This window comes from Phyllostomus hastatus, unplaced genomic scaffold, assembly GCF_019186645.2.
Source record: "Phyllostomus hastatus isolate PE091 unplaced genomic scaffold, TTU_PhHast_1.1 phas_scaffold_200, whole genome shotgun sequence".
Taxonomy (NCBI): Eukaryota; Metazoa; Chordata; class Mammalia; order Chiroptera; family Phyllostomidae; genus Phyllostomus; species Phyllostomus hastatus.
Genome location: NW_025334016.1, coordinates 11,003,086 through 11,030,924, shown reverse-complemented (window position 1 = coordinate 11,030,924; position 27,839 = coordinate 11,003,086). Strand labels below are relative to the sequence as shown.

At 37.7% G+C, this 27,839-nt stretch overlaps 1 protein-coding gene across 2 annotated transcripts in view; it reads left to right on the top strand.

Moving 5' to 3' along the window:
* SLC9A7 (solute carrier family 9 member A7) overlaps positions 1-27,839 on the top strand; it is a 161,337-nt gene that overhangs the window by 66,146 nt on the left and 67,352 nt on the right. For both annotated transcript variants that reach the window (XM_045860498.1, XM_045860497.1), the window contains exons 2-4: positions 15,264-15,463; positions 17,394-17,471; positions 27,354-27,430. In XM_045860498.1, the coding sequence (XP_045716454.1) occupies positions 15,264-15,463; positions 17,394-17,471; positions 27,354-27,430 (355 nt within the window). The remainder of the gene's footprint in view (positions 1-15,263; positions 15,464-17,393; positions 17,472-27,353; positions 27,431-27,839) is intronic.

The following is a 27,839-nucleotide window of genomic DNA, read 5'->3' as shown; positions in this document are numbered from 1 at the left end:
TTTGTCAAATATCCAATAAGTTCATATTTCTCCAGCTGACTTTTTTTTTAAGATTTTATTTATTTATTTTCAGAGAGGGAAGGGAGAGAGATAGAAAGAGAGAGAGAAACATCAATGTACGGTTGCTGGGGGTCATGGCCTGCAACCCAGGCATGTACCCTGACTGGGAATCGAATCTGAGACACTTTGGTTCGCAGCCTGTGCTCAATCCACTGAGCTACGCCAGCCAGGGCCCCAGCTGACTTTTTTGTTTGCTTTAAGATATGAATAAGGTCCCTACAACTGCATTTGGTTGATATGTCTCTATATCTTATAAATCTCTCTTAATCTGTAGGTTTGGGTGGGTAACTTTTCAGAGCATTCTGGGTCTTATTTGTGTGAACCTGAATGATAACCAGTACTTGAACAAAAGAACTAGGTGGAGGAAGATAGTGTTGATGTAAGAAACATCCAAACCTGTAGAGAATTTTTAGAAGAATTTATTTGAGTCAAACTTACAACACTGCCAGGAAGCAAGATCTCCAATGCTTCCAAGAATGACAGTTTTGCAATTTCTTTTAGGCATTGAAGTTAAGGAGAGAGCATAAGGAAGATTATATAGAGAGAAGTAGGAGAAAGCAAGGTGGGAATTGGATTACAGGATAGTTAACAAAATTATACTTCTCTGGAGGGTGTTTAGCTTCTAAAAAGTGGAATTTCAAAGGTGTGTTAACCTTGATGCACAGAAACTATGGACAGGCCTTGCTTATGGCAAAGATAAACATTTTACTAAAAAATTATATGCCTAGGGTGTGGCTAGCCACCATGATCTGCCCAGATAGGACTTTATGATCATATCACTCTGTGAGGTTACTTGCTAGAACCCTTTTTTCATCCACAATAGGATAATGTAGGGATCCTGTTAACTGGAGGAATAATTGTGATTTCTTTTTCTCCTGAGAGGCATGATGCTTTTAGGAAAGCTTGATAACATTCTTGTAGCCTCTCTATCCTGCAGTTAATTCTCTGTACTGATGCTGTAGTATCTTTTAAATGTCAGGCCTGATTATGTGCCTTCTTAGCCCAGAAGTCTCTGTGGCCTCCATTCCTATGGGAAATGCCTGCTCTCAGGAGTGTGGCTTAAAGAAGCAGCTCCTCATCTTCCTTGTACCAACCTCACTCCTTGACACCCTCCCTCTTTCTCCCAACATGGGCTATGCTCCAGCCATGCTACTGTGGTTAATGTTCCCTTTCCCACCTCATGCTGACAGCTTTATCTGTATATAGTTCACACCCCCTCTTCTTTTATCCATAAAAGTCTGACTCATCTTGAAAGAAAGGCACAACTGAGGAGTCACCTTTTCTGTGAAGTGTTCCTCAGCTACCTTTCACCGTAAAGATTTACTCAGTCTGTTCTTCATTGTGCCACCTTTGTATGCCTCTGTTTTGTGGTGCTTGTCACAATTTGACTGGCTTTTTTTGTTAGTTATATGCTCTCTGGGTGGGCAAGGGTGTGTGTGTGGAAGCTCAGGAGGACAAGTGCTGTGGCCTGGCCAGTACTGTGTCTCCTTAGCACCCAGCTCAGAGCCCTCCCTCCTGGAATGCAGAGTATATATGTTTGGTACCAACTCTTAGAAGAATGAACAACAGATTTTCTGTTTTTAATTTTATAGTCATGTATTTGATCCCATGTCCATGGGTCATTCATACATGTTCTTTGACTAATCCCTTCCCCTTCTTTCTGCTTTTATCCCCCTTTCCTCTGGCTGCTGTCAGTCTGTTCCATGTTTCCATGTCTCTGGTTCTATTTTTCTCATTAGTTTCTTTTGTTAATCACATTCTTTTTGTAAATGAGATCATATGGTATTTGTCTTTCACCGACTGGCTATTATAGCTTCTCCACTGTATGTTGTATCAAGTAAGCTGTTAAATATAATTTAGTTTTAAGCTGAGCTGAGTTAAAACTAGTGAGTAATTGTTTTGTTCTGCCCTCATAAATACATAAAAGATTTTGCTGGGTATATGGTGTAAAGGGTTTCTTTTTATGTCATTAATGTTGACTCTGATTGTTGACTTGGGATATTTCCCAGACACCAGTTTCATGACCCCCAACATTGCAACAAAAGCACAAAGCTCTAATCTTTCCAAATACTGCTTTGTTGCCTGCCAAAACCCAGACATAAATTGGGAGGGGAAGGCATTATGTTCATAATAGGAAACTGATGCTTCCATCTGCGTGTAATCTGTTAATATGATTTGTAGTCCAGTTATAGTTTTTTATTTTCATTCTTTCAGCAACCATTAATTGAGTGATAACCATGTTCCAGACGTTGTGCTGGGTTCAGTGGAGCTTGCTCTCTCATGGGGAGGACAGATACAAAATAATAGTTATGTGGGCACTGATAGTGCAGAGGAAGGAATGGTTAACTTTGTGACAAAGGTGGTGTTGCTTCAGTGGCATACTGCAGGTGAATAGGAACTGACCAGGTAGATTGTAGGGGATAGAGGCAGGGGGGCTGGGAGGGCCATGAGGGACTAGGTGACAAACTTCAGAGCAAAGACAGTGCCAAGAGCAGAGAGGTAGGAAATGGCCTCTTAGCTATAGTTTTAATTTTTAATAAGAAATATATATTACACATGCTGTAAAATCTAAGTGGCTCAACAATGAAAATTAAGTTCTATCTTTCCTCTCAACCCTAAGTCATGAAAGTCCCCTCCTTAGAGATAGCCACTATTACACTTTCTTGTGTAAAAACTCTCCACAGAGTTTTGCTAAATTTATAAACCTCAGATAGATTTTCTTTTTATCTCCATGCAAAAGGTAACACACTATATGACTTATTCTGCACCTTGCTTTCTTTTTCAACATAAAGTATTGGGCAGGTAGTGTTGCTGCATCTCTTTTAGTATAATGGCTATAGACTCTGTTATGTGAGAGGACCGTAATTTTTTTTAGCCAGCACCCTTTGGAAGAGACATTTAGGCCTTTTATAATGATGCATTGTTATCCATCCCATGAAGTACATGGGGATAAGTGAGCTGCAGCCATAGAGAGCAGAGCTGAGGGCTGTAAATATATTCAACCCTTACTTCAGGTTCTGTTAACAAACAAAAAGTCAAACATTTAGAAAATAACCAAATAGAATTTCAAGAAATTAAAAATAGTCACTGAAATTACAAACTCAATGGATAGGGTAAAAGACTGAAGAGAGAATTGGCAAGCCAAATGATGAATATGAAGCAATTATTCAGGAAGTGGCACAGAGAAGCAGAAGGAAAGTCTATTTACATGCTGAAGTGCAATGCAGAATTGAGACAGCAGGAACCAGATCCACATGTCAATATGAATGATCCTCCCAAGCATATTGTAGAGTGAAAAAAAGCAAGTTACAGAATAATTCACAGCATATATAATCCAAAGTCATACAAAATTAATGTACAAGGTCTCTCCAGAAAAAGTCCAGCAATTGTTAATACAATGAGAACAGTTTGTACAACATCAATGTGACCTGGCAGCCAAGGAGAGTGGACTGCAATGCACATGTGTGAATAATGATGACTTCACTGTACTAGTCAGTGGGAGCAGTAGATGCCATTGAGTGAGCATGCATACTGTGTGGCTGTCACATTCAACATGACTGAGCAAATAGAGCAATGAATCTGCATAAAATTTTGCATTAAGCTTGAACATTCCTCTGTGGAAACTATTTGGATGATTCAGAAGGCTTTCAGGGATGATGCAATAGCACAAATAAAAGTGTGGCACAAATGCTTAAAAATGGTCCAGAATCTGTTGAAAGTGATCCACATTCTGGAAGGCCTGAAACAAGCAGAACATCTGAGAATGTTGAATGTATATGGGCTGCAATCTACAAAGATTGGCAACTGACAGTGTGAGAACTAGAAGCTGATCTGGGGATTCCAAAAACTACTGTGTCCAAGATTTTGATGCAGGATCTCAGCATGAAACGTGTTGTGGCAAAATTTGTTCTGTGGCTTCTGCTACTAGAGCAGAAGGAACATCGTGCTGCAATTGCTAATGATGCTGGGAGAACAGTGTGAGTTTCCAAGGTGCCTACTTTGAAGGAGTCTGAGATGTCATTGTCCTATGTACAATATTTCTTGTACCTTGTATCTTCTTCAGTAAATGTCTCTACTTTTCATACGAGACGGCTGGATACTTTCTGGGCAGGCCCTAGCATATATCTGCAATTAAGCTCTAAGGGAATAATAAACACCAAATTCAGGCTAGTGGATTCCAGGGGTAGAGTGGGGGACAGTGGGGGCCTTGATTGGGAATGGTACAAAGGGTGCTTAGCTTTCTTGGGAAGATGCTGTTGATTAACTTGAGTGATAGCCACATAGATGTCTGGTAAACCGTTCTTATCTTGATTAATTCTTGCAAAATATATTAAATACCACAGGCATACCTTGGAGATATTGCAAGTTCAGTTCCAGACCACCATAAAATGAGTATTGCAATGAAGTGAGTCATAATCTTTTTGCTGGTGGAGGGTCTTGCCTTCAATTTATAAAAAAAATGCAACATCTGTTAAGCACAATAAAGTGAAGCACAATAAAACAAAGTATGTCTGTATATAAAATAGTATATGTAATTTATGTACAGATAAAAATGGAATAAACACCTCTGTATTCACTATCCAGCTTAAGAAACAAAAAATTACCAGTACCTTTGAAATCCCCTGTATATTCCTTCTCAATTATGTTTTTCTTTGTCCCTTATCTGTACTATGCCTGTAATTTTAGGTATCTGGTATATTTCATAATTAAATTTTTAAAAGGGATGCTTTATAGCCTTCTTATAATTATCTATAGTATATATAGATATACTATCTAATTATATATTATCTATTATCTAATTATCTAATATATAGTATATATTATCTAATTATATATAGTATATATAAATTCAAATAATCAATTTGAATTTAAATCTTTGTCCCCCTTTTTAAGATTTGTTGCATTGGTCATCTAAGTAAAAAAATTATGTATTGTGTGCCTATGGCTAATTTTCTAAACACAACACATTTTTGACATCTTCCTAAGTATGTGATGTTTTAAATGCATTAATGAAAGTTATTCTTTGATCTGGCCTCATTATGTTTGATCAGGGAGAAGAGAGTTATGATAGTTTCTTGGTTAGTGCCATACTTTCTCCAAAGTAGGAGTTCATGCTACAAGGTCAATATGGTGAAAGTCTCTTTTGGAAGATGGTGGTACAAGAAAGGAAAACAAATAAACAGGAACATCTCTGGAGTTAGAGTGGGACCCTGTGTTAGAGTGGTGGGACCCTTTACAACTTCTCATTTGTGAAAGAAATATTTCATAGTTGGGAGGTGAGATGTGAGTTAGCTGTAGAGATATTGTTGATAGTCTAGAGAAGCCACCTACAGTTTCTCAAAAAGATAGTATATTAGTCAGTTGGAGCTATCATAAGAAAATACCACAGACTGGGTGTGTTTATGAACATAAATTTATCTCCTCATAGTACTTGAGGCTGGAAATCTGAGATCAGGGTGCCAGCAGGGTTGAGTTCTGGTGAGTTCTCTCTTACTGGTTTGTAGACAGCTGCCTTCTCACTATGTACTCACATGACCTTTCTGTGCATGAGTGTGCATGGAGAAAAAGAGAAAAATCTCTGTTCCTCTTCTTTTAAGGCCACCATTTTTATTGGATTAGAGCCCACCCTTATGACCTCATTTAACATTGATTGCCTCCTAAGAGCCCTATCTCCAAATGCAGTCATAGTGGGAGTTAGGATTTCAACATATAAAGATTGAGAGAACACAGTTCAATATATAGTAGATAGTTTATTTTGGCTGATAATCTTTAAATTCTGGTGAGTTAAACTACATTTTATTTTATTTTATTTTTGAAAAAATATACCCATAAATTAAAGTTAAAGTACTATAAGCTGCTTTACTCATTTATTTTCTTACATGTTCTCAAATCCCTTCCTTTTGACTTGTGTGTATCTATATATTTGCATTTATTTCAGTTTAAGACTTAACCATCCCTTAGTAATTCAAGTTAATAGAGCAGCAAATGTAGTTGCTGTTGTATGTTCCAGTTTCATAGTGCTCTAAGATAACTGTGATTGGTGTATTTGTTTATTTGCCATTTAATTTCAGAGCTTCTAGGAAGGTAGATTCTGTAGTATACCTCATAAAACCATTGGAAGGTTTTTAATCTCTAAGAGTACTTGAATTTTATTCATTAATTTGGGACAAATTCTAAAGGCTGATAAATGTGGGTATCCTTGGATTTTTATAGCAGATAAGAGTTTAAAAATATATAATTGCTCCCTTATGGGTCAGAACTAAGGCTCTTTTCCCAGAACTCAAATGAGATAATTCCTTGTAACAGATGACTACTGGCTAATGTCTTTATAGTTTACTGTTGTTTATGGAGTGACTATGGTGGGTCAGATGTAGGGCTGGCTGGAAGGTACCTTGAGCATTGCCCTCAGGAATATTAGCCTTGGTGGTGAGGAATAGGCAGTTAAAAGGCAGTCATAGTGCAGTGCAATTGTTGTTCTGATAAACATAGTCACTATCAGAGACTATGTTCTGGAGATGAATGATGAGCAGGGCTGCCACATAAGGTTGTATAGGTTGTGCCTAGAACAATTCCAGGGAGCATCTTTCATGTTGAAGTCAGTGAGGGCCACCCTGATTATGGAGAATCCAATCCAATCCTAAGGGATTAGGAAGGACTTCCCTGCCTATAAGAAGTAATATGTGTCTTGTGATTTAATGGATGAGTAGGTGTTAATCCGGTGAAGATGGTTAAGGAGGAGAGAGTGGGAAGAGAGTTTCAGGAAGAGGCTCATAGGAAAGACTAATTAATTTATTCCAAAGAGTAACTGGTGTTTAGTGGAATGTCTTTGTCTGTGCCTTTAAATAGTGGGAAACAGGTTAAGAAAGTGTGGGACAGTCTTCTGTAGTAACTTTGTAGTCTAGTCCTTTGGCAATTGACTTGAATTTGATTGTGTTTAATTAAAAGGGAAATACATAAAACAACAAGTAAAATGTTGTAAATGATGACTCAGCCACAGTACACTGTCATTGATTCTGGGAGATGTCAGAGTGTGAGGCAAAAACAAATAAATCATATACCTGATCTAAAATAGAAAGCCAGTGCTATATTTTTAAGGGCCCTTAGAACAGTCTGGGAATCTACTGGCCTCCCATTATCTTCTGATTAAGTGTATCTGTGAATTTTAGTTTTAAAACATTTTAAAGAAAATATGTTTAAGAACATGGGTGGTTAGGCTTTCATTTTTTTTTTTTTTTTAGTTTCAAGGAGTTAAATTAGTGATATTCTTCTGTTCCCTAGTAAAATTTGGAACCAGTTGGCAGATAAAGGAGCCTGGTGGATAGAGATCAAAATGTCTTTTTTTTTTTTATCAGTGACAGGGCTTGGAGAGTGTGGTTTATGTGTGTGACAATAGTGGGCTTTTTGAGACTGTAGCCCTAGATGAGGTAGAAATAATCCCTCTAAGCCCTGGAGATGTTGAGCCAGGACAGGCCCACACTTAGAATAAGGCAAGTGTAATCAATCTACACTTTGGTATCACAGGACACCTCTAGTAAAAAGTTTAGTCATTGAGCCCATGTCTGCCTCCTTGGTCCTAGTTTTCAATGAAAGATTTCTGCTTTTTCATTCTATAATACACTAGAATGGACATCTTGATCTTGTAAAGACAATCAGATGGTATGTGGTTTGTAGTTACCCACAGAGAAATGCAGTACAGCACAGCAGTGATGGGAAATTTATCCTGGTGTCTCATCCAAAAGTTTCATGGGATAGTAAAATGATTTTTCCATGTCTGGTTTTCCCAAATAGTTATCTAAGACCTAGAATAATTTTCTTTCTCTTATTCCTGTTACATTCTGTATTTGGGGAAACTACTTAGAATTTGTGGTGTTTTTGATTCACATAAACTTATTCCATATTGGTTTTAATAAAATCCTTGGAATTTCAACTGTTGAAGAAGAGGAGCATTGGGGTGGAGGTTGAACTCTTGGCTAATGGGCTTGATTTTCATTATTTTTATTTCTCATACATGACAGAACTTTTGTCTTGAAGAGCTAGGAAGTCAGTTTATTTCTTTAATTAAAGTCACCATTTATCAGGGCTGGCTTTCTGGTGATTCACATGTTTCTGTTTTATTATTGAGAGTTATCAGGTTTGGAGCAACTTGAACTTTCATACATTGCTTGTGGTTGGGGTGGTTGACTCAAAATGGTGTAGTAACTCTAAGAAATGGTTTGGTGGATTCTTACAGAGTTAAACATGCATTTGTCATATTCTAGTCTGGGTATTTACCCTAGAGAAATGGAAACATGTTCACATACAAACTTGTTCATGAATGTTCATAGCAGCTTTATTTGTGATAGCTAAAATCTGGAAACAAGCCAAATGTCCATCAACAGGTAAATGAATAAACCACCTTTGGTACAGTCATATGATAAAGTACTACACAATAGTAAAAAGTAATGGATTGTTAACTCACATATTACTTGAGTGAATCTCAGAGACATTATGCTGAGTGAGAGAAACTAGTCTGAAAGGGTCATATATATACTGCATGGTTCCATTTATTTAACTTTGAAAATACAAAACTGTAGTAATGGGAAACAAATCAGTAGTTCCTGGGGTTAGATAAGGTGAAGGTGTAAATGTTAAGGCATAGTATGAGGGAATTTTCTTGGGAGTTATAGAACTGTTCAGTATTGTGATTGTGGTAGTGCTTACATGAATCTATAAGCAGTTAAAATTCATAGAACTGTACAACAAAAGAAAATAATCAATTTTATTGTAAGACAATTTAAAAAGTAAAAAATAAAAAGACAGTATCAAGAAAGTTTAAAAAAAGAAAGAAAAGAAAAAAATAAGCCACAGACCAGGAGGAAATATTTATTTTGCATTTTTTATTGTTCAAGTACTGTTGTCTCCATTTTCCCACCACCACTCCCTCCCACCCCCACCTCCCACCCTTGATCCTTCCTCCCTTTGGCTTTGTCCATGGGTCCTTTATGCATGTTCGTTGACAACCCTTCGCCTTCTTTCCCCCATTACCTCCCTCCCCCTATCCCCTCTGGTTACTGTCAGTTTGTTCTTTATTTCAGTGTCCCTGGTTATATTTTACTTGCTTGTTTATTTTGTTGATTAGGTTCCACCTATAATCATATATTCAATAAAGAACTTGTGTAAGAACATATAAAGATCTCTTAAAATTCAATAAGAAGACCCAGTTTAAGCAGGGCAAGAGATTTGAATCATTGGGCATTTCATCAAAGAAAATATACAAATGGCGCTTAAGCACATAAAAAGATGCTCAACATCATTAGGGATTGGGGAAATGCAAATTAAAACCACACTGACATACCACTTAACACTCTCTAAAATAGGTATAATAAAAAAATAACAAGTGTTGTTGAGCATGTGTATAAACTGTAAGTCTCATACATTGCTGGTGGGGATATAAAATGGTACTCTTTCCCAAATGGAAAACAGTTCAGTCACATCAATAAATTCAATAAAAAGGAAAAAGTAGTAAACATAGATTTACATATGACACAGCAGTTCCACTCCTGGGTGTCTATCCTATAGAAATGAAAACATAGGTCAGTGTATACTTATATATCAATGTTTGTAACAGCATTATTCATAATAGCAAAAACTGGAAACAATCTAAATGCTTATCAACTGGTGAATGTATAAACAAAATATAGTATATCCATAAAATAGAATACTATTTGGCAACAGAATAATGAAGTACTGATACCTTCTTTCCACATGGATAAACCTTGAAAACATTATGCTTGGCGAATCTTCCAGACACAAAATACAACTTGTATTGTATGATTCCATTTTTATATGAAAAGTCCAGAAAAGATAAATCTGTATAGACAGAAAGTAGGTCAGTAGTTGCCTGGGGCTGGGAGTAGGAAACAGGGAGTGATTACAAATGGAAATTTTCCAAAATTAGATGGTAGTGATAGTTGTATAATTCTGTGAATATACTAAAAATCATTAAGTTGCACACTTAAAATTCATGAATTTTATAGTATGCAAATTGTACTTCAATAATTTTTTTAAAAAATATTTTACTGCATATTTAAACAAGTAACAAAAAGATTTGAATAAATTCTCCTTGAAACTAATATATCCATAAATAGCTCAGATGCATAATAAATAGCAGAACAAGTAAAAAATACTGAAAAGACTATAACACTCATTCTCAAAAACAGAGTCACTTAAATCACCCCCAGACCTGAAAAGTCATTGTCACTGCTGGTATGGATCTATTGCATTCTCTTTATTCACTGAATTAGAAATCATTATCACTATCTTCAAACAGTATATAACTGGATCTGGAATGGGATGCTTTCAGATGAAGCTTCAGAACTCAGAGCAACCCCAACAGTGCTGTAAATAAACCTCCAGTAGTGGCCAAACCAAAGTGATGATTATCAACTCCCAGTAGCTCCTCTAAGGGAAGGTGAGGTCTAAGTAGAGGGGAACAGTGCCTTCATGCACCTGTTCCCCAATTCCTTAACAAAGGCTTATTAATAGAGACATCTATATATTGCCCCTGGTAGATGGTTTTTGTAGGATTACAGGTAACAGAGAATCCACTTGTTCAGCTGTTCTTGCAACAACTTCAGTCACAAAAGTGGAAATTGGCACTGGAGTAATGGGAGCTGGCTTCTTTAATGACTTCATGGGATTTCTGAGCCACACTTTGTCCATAATTAAATTCCTTCCTCATACCACCAATTTTTAGATGGGCATATACATAAACTGTATGAAGGGATTTTTGTTATGTCTCTTAAAAATTAGAAAAGTTGATATTGTATATCATCAGCACATTATGCCAATACAGTTATAAAGTGAGTTTTTTTGTACCCACAAGTTGAAAGTCTTCAATTTTAGACTGAAAAATTCTTGAATTTTTGAAGCTTTGTTTTAAGCTATATCAAATGTCACCATCTTGTTTTAAGCCACATCAAATGTCAAAGTAATTTCATCCATATTTGCTTTTTGTAAATGGTCAAAACTATATTCTCCACTGACATTAGTCACACAACTGTGAAATCAGTGATCCTCTATTTATTAGCTGATACCTATGTGCTATTTTTCTGGCTTACATACATAGTAGATTTATCTCTTTGTTATCTGGAACTCTATGATGTTGATCCAGGAAAATCATTCATGCCTCTGTTGCTTTCCATTGTTTTTTTTTCCTCTGAATACTCAGCATTCTGAGCTTTGGAAAAAAATCTAGTGTCATGCTTTAATTCCTGGTAGTAATGATCTCTTTACAGTTTGGCAGATGAAAATATGCCATTCATGTTTGCTCCATGCCTTTGTCCTAATATCTTATTCTTTGTAGAACTGGAAGATGCTAAACATGAACTTAATATCATAGCAATGATTGTTCATTTGCTCTATAGACTACAGTGGTAATAAATAAGAATCTAAAATGTTTGAGGAGGTACTTAAATGCTACCTTGAATTAGCAGTATATATCCTGATGGTTGGTATAGGAGCAGCAGAATATATTTTTGGTCAAAACTATCAGGACCACTGTTAACTTTGTTATCTTTGTTGAGATGGTTTTTTTTTAATTTTATTTATTTATTTTTAGAGAGGGAAGGGAGGGAGATAGAGAGAGAGAAACATCAATGTGCGGTTGCTGGGGGTCATGGCCTGCAACCCAGGCATGTACCCTGACTGGGAATCAAACCTGCGACACTTTGGTTCGCAGCCCGTGCTCAATCCACTGAGGTACGCCAGCCAGGGCTGGGTTTTTTTTTTGCCATGTTTTGTCATAAGGGGCAGCATCATCACCTTCATTGTGTCCATTTAATCTTTAACATGGATGCATTGGGCCCAAGTAAGGAGGGAAAGATTTTAAAAGTACTATATAAAAACAATATCACTTAATAATGCTTATAGATATGATGGTGATGGTTAATAGGGGAGAGTGTGAAGGCATTTTCTGTAACTGAGAAATTTGTCTGCAAATATGAACGTCCTATAAGGAAAAAAACCTCCTGTTTCTCCTTTGCTCTCAGTACTCACAGTGGACACTTTTGTGATACGATGTGTGGGAGTTTTCCCACACCAAGCAATTCTCAAACTCTGTGCTGGATACTGACTGAGTGTTCCACAATTTTACTCATTTCTAACACTATCTACCTAGAAATAGTATCAGATCCTATAGTTAAGGGCTGAGTCCTACAAGACTGCTGCCCCTCCCATTTCAGTGGCAAGTCACAAGTCCAGGTTGTCACCTGTGCTTCTGACCAATAGGCTATAAATCAGAGATTCCCCCAAATCCCCTTCTTGGGTTTGATCACTTGCCAGAGTATCTCAAAGACCTCAGAAAAACAGTTTACTAACTTATTATAAAAAGATGTAACTCAGGAACAACCATATAGAAGAGAAGCATAGGGCAAGGTACATGAGGATACTGAGTTTCTATGGTCTCTGAGTGTACTACTCTCCCAGAACAGCACCTCTACTTGTTCACCAGATTGGAAGTATCTGTGTTTGCTTAAGGCAAGATAAGGCTTTTACTAAAGAAGTTATATGCCTGGGGCCTGACTACCTATCATGACTCGACCCATTAGGAATTTGTGATTATATCCCCCATGAGGTTGCTTTCTGTAGAACTCATTTTTCATCCACATGCCTAACTACAGAGTGAAATAAGAATAAAAACAATATTAAGTTTGATCTAGAGTGGAGAGTGAACCCCAGAGACCCCTTAGCAACCCTCCTGCCACCAGCATCCATTACTATCACAACTGGGAAGGAACTATGGCTGCCACAGTCAGCTCTAGTCACCATCCTCATTACTATAACCATGAGCAGTGGGGCTGAGACCCAGCAGCTATCTGATACACTTCCTCAGCCCTGCCACCAATCAGTGTGATTCCATGGACAGAGGTGGAGGCAGTGGCAGCCCACTGGTCATCACAATGAAGGTTTGGGGAAAAGTAAAATTGTTCAGTGTCAGAAACAGGAATGGTTTCATCCACAGGAATGACACCAAACAATATGCATTTGTATACCAGCCTGCCATAAAGAAGAGTTACCTCCAGGAAGCACCACCCCAGTATAGGAGGTAGAGAAACTATAGAATTTGATGGAGAAAAGGGTGCAGAGGCAGCAAATGTTGTAGGCCCTGGTGGATTTCCAGTGCCAGGCAGTAAACAAACAGCAAAATGTAACCATTATAACCATTATAAACGTTATGGGGGTCCTCTGTGTGTTTACCAGCAAAATTACTTCAATAAAGAGAGTGGAAAAAAGGAGAGATTGTAGAGAGTGCCCTAAATGCCAGACCTAACTGCATGCACACCTTTCCTCATATGGAGACCCCACTATGGGTGTTGTTGAGAGTATTCCAATCCTGTCTAAGGAGGAATGATGGGGGTGCTAATAATTAGGGTGAAGGAGAACAAAGTAGACCAGGGAGAGAGATCACCTATTGGGAATATAGACCATGGCTCAGAGCCCCTCCTCTCTTAGAACAGCAATTGAAGAGGAACAGGAAAATCAATAAGAGACCCAAGATCAGCAGACACCATAGATCAGACAACATAGGTGCCCCCAAAACTTCAGTTACCAACATAGACACCCAAAAAAACCTAAACTGCAAGATGGCAAGAGACCACAGTTGGAAACTCAGCTCTGAGGCTGAGCAGGAGGAGGGTAAGTGAGGACTTTCAATCTGTATTATCATCTGGGTTAGATGCTCAAAAAAGAAAATGAATATGAAATTTCAGCAATAAGACCTGAACAAACAATTGGTGCTGAAGACCTTAAGTGTTTGCTTTGTATCCATTAATCAGACAAGTAGAACTATCTGCATTATGGGGTTTTTATTATTTTTCTCTAAAGATACCTCTTTTTGGTAATGACCAACATGTTTTTTTAAAGTCTGGTGTTTTTCATATATCTTTAAAGGTTTGAAAATTGTTTCATATTGGTCAATTTGATGTTATTAAGAGCCTGATTTTTAATTTGTAATAAAATTTTATAGCTTGATTTTTTCCACAAAAAGCAGCAAACTGCAAGTATCTAATATTACAAGTCTAATAATAATAATAATACAGCAAAACAGAAACAGAGTTTGGCTTAAAGAATTCTAACTTTTCCTTAGATTTTATATATTATTTGGTTTTTGACAATGTCTTGTGAGTTCTCATGTGTCTTGGTGATAAGAGACATTATAGAACATAGACATAGAATATACTAAGTACTGTTCATTCTTCTTCTCATGTAAATTTCTTCTTCAATGGCAAAATGACATGGGGGAACATTTTACCCTTCTATCTTTTGCTATTGCTAGCAAAGAACTGAATGTAGAGAGACATTTGAATTTCCCTCCTAAGAGAGAAGTATAGAAAGTGGTAGTGATTTATGTATTTTTCATATTTCACACACTTTTCCTTGAGCATGTGTGACTCATCTAGGACTCCTTCCTTACTCATGGAATTGAAAGCTTATACACAACTTTTTTTTTTTGGTCGGGGGGAGGTGGTCGTTAATGGGAAAAGCCTACTAAGAAGAAATGAGACTTAAAGACTTGCAGATAATTATTTTAGTCATATCATAGCCACAGGCACAAGAAGTTGGCTCTACAGTCCCTAAAGCATGACTGCAAAAATGTGCACTGTAGTGTTTAGCTCCCCAAGGGATGCGGGTACTTTCTCCATGAGACCCAGTCCTTGAAATGAACTAAACAATAGCATTTCTTTTTATCTTCTTCCTCTGGTATATGGCAAAGCAAATTGCGTTTATTGCAGCTAGAAATTTATGCAGCCCAGGTCCTTGTTGGCAGATGGCAGCAGGACTGGCCTCAGGGCTGCTGCTGGTGCAAATCAAAGAGCTCGAAGGTTCTGCCCTTGGCAGGAACAAAATTGTTTCTTATCATCCCATTTTCTTTCACCAAAAGCATGAAAAACAAGATGTAATCAGTTGTTGAAAGTACTCAATGCCATGATAACCATGAAATATACTGTCCTTTCTTGTCTTCCTAATGGCTGAGGGACTTACAAGTAGATGGATGCATAACCCTTTTGAGAGACTGTGGAGTTGCTCCTAAAGTACACACCCTGTACCTGGGCTCTAAGATAACTTCTGAGTTTCTTACTTGTTGCAAATCACCCATGCCTTTATGTCCATGCTTTCTCTGTCCTTCCACAGGCCTGATGTGTTTTTTTTCCACTTTGTTTCAGGGCTCATCGTCGGGGTGATCCTGAGGTATGGCACCCCTGCCACCAGTGGCCATGACAAGTCACTCAGCTGCACTCAGGAAGACAGGGCCTTCAGCACATTATTAGTCAATGTCAGTGGAAAGTTCTTTGAATACACCTTGAAAGGAGAAATCAGCCCTGGCAAGATCAACAGTGTAGAGCAGAATGACATGCTGAGGAAGGTGAGCTGGGACACTGAGTGGTTGTCCTGATGTGGTGTTTGATTTCCTATTTGGTCTCAACCTTATGGAGAGAAATTATTTCAAACTCCTGGAGCATGGATAGCATTTTTGCTTCTCAGTTTTGCTAGGAGACTTTTGGGCTATGATGTAGAAAAGAAGGAACAAGATTTCAATTTCAACCTTTCAGTTTTGCTGGGATCAGTAGCTGACTTGGGCCACTGATGGTGCAGTAGGTTTGTACATCCCCATTCAGCTCATATCTCTAACCCTTGTCTTTTCTTTACTGTGTCTTTTGTTCTAATTTAGGGATGAGGTTGTTTCTTTCTTAAGATTGGTTTCACTTTCAGGTTGTTTATTCAATATTCAGAACTAATTCTTGGTTCTTCATAGTTCTTTTGCTATATTCTATAAATACTTGTTGAGTGTACCCTCTCGTTGGTGATTGATAACAAAGGCTTATTCTTCAGAGGAAAGATGTATTCTTGTCTTAGAATTTGAGTCCAACTATTGGTTTTCATTTGATGTTGGAAGTAGCTAAAATACTCCACAGGAAAAAGGATTATGTCCCCTTACTTGGGTGATTTCCAGCATAAGCAAGAGATTTGTATTTATCCTCATATATTCTATTACCTTATAGACCTGGTGTTATCAGCAGGAAGGCTTCTGGATAAAGTCTGAGCGATCCAAGTTGTGGAAGACCCTTTTAATATGGAACAAGATTAATGTGTGTGAAGGTTTGCAGTCAAAGATACAATGTAGTCCTTACTCCAAAAATTAAATTATTATTAATCTCAAGATCTATCCTAATTCTTAAAGAAAATTATTCTCAACCTGGAGCATTTAACATCCCATTTTCTCCATGTCCTGAATGGCAGTTCTCCTAAGCTCTTTGCTTTCAAATACTTCATAAGCATGCATGGGATGAAGTGGGTGTCAGGAAACTTTTGTGTTGCTTCATACATTACTGAGTTGGTGACTTCCAGCAAGTCTCACTCTCTTTGGCCCCAGTGTCCTCATCTATGTAGGTATTGTCCAATTTCCCTTCTCATTCTGACAGTCCCTGCTTTTCAGACCACTCTTATCTTCAGCAAGAAGATAGGATAATGGATAATTTGGCAAGAACCATTTGACTTTTAAATAGACTAGTTAACATTTCTAGTTTCTAAAGAGAAATGCTAACTACACTATTAATAATTAGAATGAAAATTTAAAATAATTAATTGAAATAAGAGCCAACTAATCTACTAACATGAACAAATTCTTTTAAACCTCAAATTCTAGGAGGTTTATAGAATGGTTGTGTTTTCTGGATGTGATACGACTTTTGCTGTCTAATAGTTTCACAGTGATTTCCCTGTATTAAAACTACAGGTGATTTAAGTCCCATTAGAGCTGCTGAATTTATTTTGGTGTTGAGGAAGTGATGCCATTACCATCACTGGAGACTTTGATCTAGGTCACATCATGTATCACAAAAGGCTGGCCACTCAAAAGAGACTTAAATTTAGTAGAATTATGTCTATAAATGATTCTGTGGGAAGATCCAGACAATTAATAAAGAATTATGACTGCATCTTTTATTGCAGTTGAGCTTTCATAAAGCTGTAATAAAAATCAAGATGTTTTGATTTCTTGTTTAAAAACATTGACCAGAAACTTCCTATGAGGTCTCAAAATTGCATTGCACTGTTGTGTCTTAATATGTATTAAATGGTACCCCAAGAGCAGAACTCAGAAGTGCTATGTGGAAATTTGTCATTCCACAGGGGAGTTGTGACTGCTCTTTTGTGATGCGCTCATGATTTTTCACATTTATATTATATGCTTTAATATTCAAACTTTAGCCAATGGCTTAAAATATTAAGCAAATATTATAGCACCAATTGTTATTAAACTAATAATGGGCTTTTTTTTCTTTTTAAACTTTTAGGTAACATTCGATCCAGAGGTCTTTTTCAACATTCTGCTGCCTCCAATTATTTTCCATGCTGGATATAGTTTAAAGAAGGTAAGAAAATTTGCAAGTATTTCCTTTTCTTCAAGCTTAAAATAATAAAAAAATTATCCACAGATAATAACAACATAATGACATTCTTGGGGTGAATTATCATAAAACAAAAACTTTGTATAGTTGAAAAAAGAAATATAAACACATTCCAAAATAGTGTTCATGATAGTACGTGTGTGTGGTGTATACAGCTAATGCCATAAGTGGGTCTACCTTTACCAATAACTTCATGGAAACTATGGAAGGAATTCCCATGGCAAACAGATTTCCTGCTGGTTGACCTTTTAATAGTGTTATTGCTTGGTTTAAAGTTTTATTTTCTCTTGAGAGGTAGAAAGGCTTTAAATTATGTAAGCAGTATGATTTTTTTGACCACTATTTCTTAAAGCATGGGAAGCTCTGTGTTAATTTACCTGCATAATTGTCTATTTTTTTCCATCTCCAAGATTGCTTATTACTGTGTTATGTACCCACTCAGACACTATAGTTGACTTATCATCAGTGATTCATTTCTGTTTTAAAATCTGGGACTCTCATACATTGCCAGTGGGAATATAAAATAGCACAGCCACTCTGAAAAAGTTTTGCAGTTTCTTATAAAACTGAAGTTGAATTCCCATATGCCCCGGCAGTTTCATTCCTGAGCATTTATCCAGAGAAATGAAAACTTAGATTCACACAAAAACTTGTACATGATTGTTCATGGTAACTTTATTTATAATAGCCCAAAACTGGAAACAACTAAAATGTTCTACAATAGGTGAATGGCTAAATGAACATCCATACCATGGAATACTACTCACCAATAAAATGCAATGAACTATTGATACACACAACAGTCCGGATGAATCGCAAAGACATTATGCTGAGTGAAAAAATCTAATCACAAAAGGTCACATACTATATTATATCATTTATATAGCGTTCTAGAAATGACAAAATTATAGGAATGGAGAATAGATTAGTGGTTTCCAGGGATTAAGAATGCAGGAGTGAACCCTGGCTGTTGTGGCTCAATGGATTGAGTGCTGGCCTGTGAACGAAAGTGTCACTGGTTTGATTCCCAGTCAGGGCACATGCCTGGGTTGCAGCCCAGGTCCTCGGTGGGGGATGCGCAAGAGGCAACCACATATTGATGTTTCTCTCCCTCTCTTTCTCCTTCCCTTTCCCTCTCTCTAAAAATAAATAATTAAATGTCTAAAAAAAAAGAATTCAGGAGTGAGAGGGGGATGAGTATGACCACAAAGGGGTAGCGTGAAGGAGATTTTTGTGTCGTTAGAACTTTTCTGTATCTTTTCTTTTATCTTCACCCAAGGATGTTCACTAATTCTAGAGAGATGGGGAGGGGGAAGAGAGAATGGGAGAAAAACATTGATGTACAAGAGAAACATCAGTCACCTGTCTCTCACATGTACCCTGACTGGGGACTGAGCCCATAACCTAGGCATGTGCCCTAATGGGAGTTGAACCAGTGACTTTTGGTTTATGGGACAATGCTGCAACCAACTGATTCACACTGGCCAGGGCAAACTCTTCTATATCTTGATTGCAGTGGAGCTTACATGAATCTACACATGCAAAAAAAGGACATAGAACTACACACGTACATTGTACCAATGTCATTTTCCTGGTTTTGATGTTGTACTACAGAGATAACCAGAGGAGAAAACTGGTTAAAGGTATACGGGACCTCTCTGTACTAGCTTTGCAACTTCTGTGAATCTATAATTACTCCAAAATAAAAAGTTTAAAGAAATTCATCCTGATTATTGAGAATCATTGTGCTTAGCAGCAAGGTGGGGACCTAAGCCCCTAATTATTTAAAATACTGAATACCTTTACAAATAGTGTTAGTGGCTCCCTTCCTCCCCCATTGTGGAGGTATTCTGTGAAAATATAGCCTCCTAAAAGGCCTTCCTCCCTCAAGGGAGGAACTTGTTTCAGCTGTCTTTCTGGATAGGGACTAAAGGAAACTTTTTTGGTGAACCTAGAGAAGGGAAATTTTGGCTACCAGTAAAACTCAATAACATCCTGAGAAACTAGAGTATGTCTTTTAAATTGATAAACCTCTAGATACATCAGTCTAGAAAAAAAAGAAACAAACTACCTGTATGAGGAATGAAAGGTGGGACATCACTACAGGCCCTTTAGACATTAAAAAGACAGTAGTGGAATACTACAAACAACTTTGTATAATTAAATGTGACAGCACAGGTGAAATGGACAAATTCCTTGAGTGATACAAATTACCAAAACTGACTGAGAAGAGATGGAAAACTTGAATAGCCCTATATTAATTAAAGAAATTGAGGTCATGATCTAAAACCCTTCCACACACCCAGATGGCTTCACTGGTGATTTTTTCCTAGCAATTAAGGAAGAAATAATACTAGTTTTATACAAACTCTTTCAGAAGTAGAGGAGGGAACATTTCCAACTCATTTTATGAGAGGATACCTGCCTATGAGGCTGGTTCTTTTGTCAAAACAACTCTGCAGTTGTCAGAGGTTTTTAAACTATTTCCAACCAACATAAATACAGTTATTCTTTATGGACCATCTGACACAAACTCTATTAAGAATGTGAAGGTAATAGATTAGCTTCCACCCCTTCTCCCTCAGGTTTCCAACTCATTGATAAACAGACACAGGAAGCTAACTGGCAATTGAATGGTCCATTTATGACCCAAAGTCCCTGGTGACACATGTTGGATGATGTAGTTTAGCCCTTAGTTTTGGGGCTCCTTGCTACACATCATGAATTGAAGACAGATGCTCTTTAGCTTCCAGGTCAGTCACAGTCACAGATATGGAGGCTGAAATTGAGAGATCCTAGAAACTGCGGGACCCACTAAAGGCAGCCTCTTTTGCTCACAGAATGGAGACTAGAAGGGCAAGAACAATTTTCCACCTTGCACAAGATGTTCAAGACTGCAAGTCAGGGTCAAGCCAGTCTCCCCCTTCAGAGATCAAATGATTCTTCCTTACTGTATCACCTTTGGGGGAGGGGCGATGAAACATAAGTCCCTTCTGCATGATGGATGCTTGAGGATCAGGAGTCTGCATTTCTGCACACAAGCCCCACATACATTTTGTTTTCCAGACATGTAGAGAGTGGCTGCATTTTACTGAAAATCAACCTAAACTCAGAATTATTAAGTGACATCTATGAGGTTACATAGCATGACTAAGACAAGATTATAGCCTCTTTGTCTGATGCCAGAGCAAAGGGCATTCATCTGTGCTACACTCCCTCTGGATTTATGTTTTATATATAAAAAACGATTTTCTCTGACTAATCCATTGAGTTGCCAAAGTCATCTGAATCTATGTCTATTGACAGATAACAGATAAGAGATGATTTCATAGATATGAGTAATGTTATTCTTTATCTAAATGAAGAATTTGGGAACTCCTCTTAAGATCAAATGGGTGGACTTCTGGTCAAGATGGAGGCATAGGTAAACATGGCTTGCCTCCACACACAACCAAAGCAAATATTACAAGTAGACTACAAAACAAATATCACCCAAAATCATCAGAAAATTGAGCTGTATGGAAGTCCAACAACCAAGGAATTAAAGAAGCCACATTCATTTAGATGGGTAGGATGGGCAAAGACATGGAGATGCACAGAAAGGCACAGAGGTGAGGAGACACAGAATAGGTGGACCCACACCCACATGTAGTGGATAAAAATTGAGAGGAATATCTCAAGACTGAGGGATCCCAGCTCCACACCAGACCACCCAGCCTAGGGTACCACCTCCAGGAAGGTAAGTCCTATGACTTCTGGCTGTAAAAACCAGTGGGGGTTGGGGCAGCAGAAGAAACTGTGGGATTCTCAAGAGACTCCTCTTAAAGAGCCCGCAACAGACTTAGGACTTATATAAACTCACCCCCTATTGGCTTCAACACCAGCACAGCAGCTTGAAGGGCACTAGTAGCATACAGGGAGTAACTTAAGTGTCTGGTATCAAGGCATGTGCTGGGGAACAGTACCCTCCCAGGAAAAAAATCTCCAGAGGCCAGGCATTGGCCATTGCAACTTTGCTGAGCTCTCCCCTACACACAGCCACAGAGCAGTGACACCATATCTGAGACTCCATCAATTTAGGTCACACAGGTTGCTCTACCCTGGTGATTACCTACTGTTCCACCCCATCCAACTTACAGGTGCTCTTTTCCACAATAGGCTACAACTACTAAGACAGGGACTCAAAGCAGCTCTACCTAATATATAGAAACAAATACAGGGAGGATGCCAAAATGAGGAGACAAAAATATGGCCCAAATGAAAGAACAGAACTCCAGGAAAAGAACTAAACAAAATGGAGATAAGCAATCTATCAGATGCAGAGTTTAAAATACTGGTTATTAAGATGTTCAAGTAACTCACTAGGTTCTTCAACAGCATAAAAAAGACACAGGCAGAAATGAAGTTTGCACTAAATGAAATACAGAAAACTTTACAGGGAACCAACAGTGGAGGGGGTGAAGCCAAGAATCAAATCAATTATTTGAAACATAAGGAAGAAAAAAGCATTCTATCAGAACAGGAAGAAGAAAAAAGGATTTAAAAAACGAGGATAGGCTAAGGAGCTTCTGGGTGATCTCTAAATGTACCAATATCCAAATCATAGGGGTGCCAGATGGAGAAGAGGAAGAGCAAGAAGTTGAAAACTTATTTGAAGAAAATAATGAAAAAAACCCCTTTCCTAATTTAATGAAGGAAAAAGGCATACAAGTCCAGGAAGCACAGAGAGTCCCAAACAAGATGGACTCATAGAGGACCACAGCCAGACGCATCATAATTAAAATGCCAAAGGTTAAAGATAAAGAGAAAATCTTACAAGCAGCAAGAGAAAAGTAGAGAGTGACCTACAAAGGAGTTTCCATAAGACTGTCGGTGATTTCTCAAAAGAAATTTTGCAGTCTAGAAGAAATAAGCAAGAAATATTCAAGGTGATGAAAGGCAAAGACCTACAACTAGGCTACTCTGTCCAGCAAAGCTATCATTTAGAATGGAAGGGCAGATAAAGTGCTTCCCAGACAAGATAAAGCTAAAGGAATTCATCATCACCAAGCTATTATTATATAAAATGTTAAAGGGTATTTTTCTCATTTTTTATTGTTTTTCTATTAGAATTGTCCCAATTTTCCCATTGCCCTCCCCTGCCCTGCCCACCCACTGCTCCCACAGTCAATCCCCACCCTGTTGTCCATTACCATGGATCCTTTATACATGTTCCTTGACTAGGTCTTTCCCCTTCTTTCTCCTCTCCCCCCGCTCTCTAGTCACTGTCAGTTTATTCTTTATTGCTATGCCTCTGGTTCTATTTTGCTTATTTGTTTGTGTTGTTGATTAAGTTCCTCTTATAGGTGAGATCATATGGTATTTGTCTTTCACCTCCTGGCTTATTTCACTTAGGACAATATTCTCCAGTTCCGTCCATGCTGTGGTGAAGCACAATACTCTCCAGTTCCGTCCATGTTGTGGTAGAAGTTCTTTCTTTCTGCTGTGTAGCATTCTATTGTGTAAATGTACCACAGTTTTTTGATGCACTCATTTACTGATGGGCACTTAGGCTGTTTTCAACACTTGGCTATTGTAAATAACGCTGCTATGAACCAATTTGGGGTGCATAGGTTTTTTTGAATTGGTGTTTTAGACTTCTTAGGGTATAATCCCAGCAGTGGAATCGCTGGGTCTAAAGGCAGTTCCATTTTTACTTTTTAAAGGAAATTCCATACTGTTTTCCACAGTGGCTACACCAGTCTGCATTCTCACCAAAGGTGCACCAAGGGTTCCCTTTCCCCACATCCTCACCAGCACTTGTTTATTGATTCGATGATGATGGCCATTCTGACCAGTGTGAAGTGGTATCTCCTTGTGGTTTTCATGTGCATCTCTCTGATGGGTAATGATGTTGAGCATCCTTTCATTTGTCTTTGGGCTCTAGTATGTCCTCCTTGGAGAAGTGTCTGTTCAGGTCCTTTGCCCATTTTTTGATTGGATTGTTTGTCTTCCTGGTGTGGAGTTGTGTGTGTTCTTTATATATTTTGGAGATCAAACCCTTGTCCAAGGTATCATTTGCAAATATATTTTCTCATACAGTTGGTTTCCTTTTCATTTTGTTGCTGTTTTCTTTAGCTGCGCAGAAACTTTTTAAATTTGATTTAGTCCCATTTATTTATTCTTTCTTTTATATCCCTTGCGCTAAAAGAAGATCAAAATGATGAACATTAAAATAGCAATAAATTCACAACTATCAACAATTGAATCTTAAAAACAAACTAAGCAAACAGCAGAACAGAAACAGAATCATAGATATGGAGATCGTTTGGAGGGTTATCAGCTGGGAGGGGGAAGGGAGAGAATAGGGGAAAAGGTACAGGGATTAAAATGTACAAATTAGTAGTTTCAGGATAGACAGGGGGATGTTAAGAACAGTATAGGAAATGAAGAAGCAAAAGAACTTATACTCAAAACCCGCAGATATGAACTAAGGGGGGATTGCTGGAGGAAATATGGGGTACCAGGTTGAGGGTGACAAAGGGAAAAATTGGGAAAATGTACCATGATTACATAATCAATAAAATATATTTAATAAAAATAAAAATCAATGGTACATTTACACAGTGGAATACTACATAGCACAAAGAAAGAAGGAGCTCCTACCCTTCGCAACAGCATGGATGGAACTGGAGGGCATTATGCTAAGTGAAGTAAGCCCAGGAGGTGAAAGAGAAATACCATATCATCTCACCTATAAGTGGAACCTAATCAACAAAACAAACAAGCAAGCAAAATACAACCAGAGACATTGAAATAAAGAACAATCTGACAGTAACCAGAGAGGAAGAGGGAGAGGGATAATAGGGGATAATGAGGGGGGATATCAAGGAACATGTATGAAGGACACATGGACAAAGCCAAAGGGGGTGAGTTCGAGGGTGACAGGTGGAGGGGGTGGGTGGCGGGGCATGATGAGGTGAAAAGGGAGACAATTGTACTTGAACAACAATAAAAAAAGAAAAATAATAAAATAAAAAAATAAATTTTATTTTCATAAAAAGATCAAATTGTGTCATGAATAACTCGATATTTTAAATAACCAGTCTTCATGTATAATAACCATGGTCAAAGTTGCTATCAAATAAAACCAAATCAATGCTTATGAATGAAAACACACACACACATACACATTAAAATTTGTCAGTGGCAGATGAGGTTTCCCAAGGAGTAGGAATATAAGGCTTAGAATGGTAGAAATTGGTAAGTCAGGTGTGTTTTCATGGTAAGCAAACTTTTTTGCACTGATCTGTCTTAGGCTTATATTCTTGAAGGCTGTACCAAGGTATGTCATCTCCTTTTGTCTCTTCGTTCCATTCTATAAAGGAGAGGCTAAAGCAGGGGACACTCTGAACCAGTCATGGCCATTTAAACTGCACCTGACTGTATGTACTGTCATGGCCAAAGAAGAAGACAAAAGATATAGGATTCCAGTAGACATCTGCTTTTTCTTCCCTAAAATGATGTGGTGGGAATTGAGAAGGGTAGCTTATGTGGTGAGAATGCAGTACCCTGAAGTCAGAGTACCTGCTTCCCAGTTTTGGTGCTTCAGTTTGACTTCTGTATGACTTCAGGCAGCTCTCATCACATGAACCCTTGAGCCTAGATGTCTTTTATATAAATGGTTTGAATAACACCTTTCTGATGGGGTTGTTGTGAGAACCGGATGGGCTAATATATGTAAAAGTACACTTTACAGTTGACTGTTGAACAATACAGGTTTGAACTGCATGTGTCCACTTAATATGTGGATTTTTTTTCAGTAAATATTGTAAATGTATTTCTCTTCCTTATGATTTTCTTAATAACATTTTATTTTCTATAGCTTACTTTATTGTAAGAATATAGTATATAATGCATACGACATACAAAATATGTTAATTGACTGTTTATGTTATCAGTAAGGCTGGTCAACAGTAGGCTATTAGTAGTTATATTTTGGGGGAGTAAAAAATTATATGTGGATTTTTAACGGGTAGGTGGGTGCTCCTAACGTCTAAATTGTTTAAGGAACAACTGTACTTTTGTAAACCATGAAATACACAGTTAAATACTAGTGTAATAATACATAAATAAGAGGCATGTTATACCTTTTCCAGGTATAATAAAATTTCAGTTTATATCAGCAGATATAAATGGGGATTCCCAATTATGTGTATGTGTGGTTTTAGAATATATTATAAATGTATTTTGGTAGCAGATTTACACTCCTAATTTTGGCTTTGACTAATATCTTTAATATGAATTTACTTAATACATTCAAAGTAACCATATGAATAGTTATCCAAAAGAAAGCTGAGTGGCAAGGGAAAGCATATGTTCCTGAATACTTCCCATAAGTTTCATTGGTCTCATGTTTCATCCTTGGTGCACTCCAAGCCCTCTCTGATTTAAGCCCTTCATGGGGCTTTTAGAGGAAACAAGATCACAGTTGTTGATTTTTTTGAAATCTAATTTTTTCAAAACATTGGTGTATAACATGCATTAGCTTAAAAAATGACTGGTTTAAGAGGCAAACATAGTGAGTCCATAATATGTACAAGCAGCACCCTCCCTTGGTAACTGTGGTGTAGCAAGCCCTTGAAGGCTTCTCTTCTGAGCAGGTGGCTTAGAGACAGCAGGCATTCCTTGATACCTTCTTCAGCCTCAAAGAGAGGCAAACATTTGGGAAGGACAAAAGAAACTACTCAGATCCTCTGTCTGGAATGCAGGCCAGAAGACGCCCACAGTCCTTTGTCTGGTCATACTTCATGGTGGCTACTTGCTCCAGGCTGAGTTCTTCTTGTGCTTTGTGTGTCCCTGATGTTGCTCAGCTGGCATGCTAGGGCTCTCCTGCCTTTTTAAATTTTAAGATAAAGTGTTCCTGGCCCCTGTTTAATTAGGATATTTGGGGGATTTTGCTTGTTTGTTTTTGGTAAATAGTTCTGATTGTCCAATGAAAATTGGACAGCTAATGCCTTGAGGAGTAAGAACCATGGCTCAGAATCCCAAGAACAGGGATTTCCCCCCATCAGAATATCCCACCGGCACAATGATTTATGAGAAGTAAATCTGTGCATGTGTGTATATTTGTGTGTGTGCATTTTAAGGTAGCCAATAAATGTACAGAGGCATTTAGAGGATTACAGTTTTGCCACCTCTTTCTGAATAATTACTACATCTTGTATCGGTGTAAGTATATGAATTTACATACTTATATACATATAGATACTTAAAAAATGCCCATCTTAAGTGGAACTAGTTGTTTCCCATTTCTTCTCATCTATATTTCCCAGGATCTGAAGATTAATCCAGATGAATATCAGGAGACACCATAGATGCCATGAGCAGATACTTAGAACATTCTGTTTTCTGAAACTGAATTAAGCAGAAGTTTCCTTAGGTAGCATTTTTGTATTTTATTAGTTTGAAACTTGTATCTCTAATGATCTTCTAAGGTTCCACCAGAACTGGAATTGACTAGCTGAATCACTAGAGTAAAATGTTCTGGGTTCAATCTATGGAAATGATTGCTGTATTTACACATGTGCACGTGTGCACACAAACACAAACACTTAATTTAATAAAAGTAGCTGCAGTAGTTTTGCCTGGAATTTACTGAGCCCTTGCTTGCTTCCTTAGTGATTGGTAAGACAAAGGACATTTTAAAAACATGTTTAAGGCTAAATAGCATTATTCAGGAGTAACTTCAGTTATGAGTTGATATCATAGAAGCAGTAAGTAGTTTTACTTTTTAGAGACTTTTAATGTGTTTCTAATGCTCACTCAAAAATCACAATGTGATTCCTGCTTTTTTTTTTAATTCAGAGACACTTTTTCAGAAATCTTGGGTCTATTCTGGCCTATGCCTTTTTGGGGACTGCCGTTTCCTGCTTCATTATCGGGTAAGGAAATCTTTATCATATAACTTAATTAACACATTTTCCAAAGAGATGAGATCCACATGGGTCCACAGAGTACAGTATTTCCTCAGCTTTACTGAGATATAATTGACACATAACATTGTGTAAGTTTGAGATATACACTGTATTGATTTGATACATTTATAAATTGCAAAATGATTTCCACCATAGCTTAGCTAACACCTCCATTGTGTCACATAGTTACTATTTCTTTTTTTGTGGTGAGAACATCTGAGACCTACTCTCATCAAATTTCAAGAAAATGACATAGCATTATTAGCTATAATCCATGCTATAACCATGCTATAGGTCTCAAAAACTTGTTAATCTTATTACTGGAAGTTGTACTCTCTGAGCAATGGTTCCCCATTTCCCCACCCCCTACCCCCTG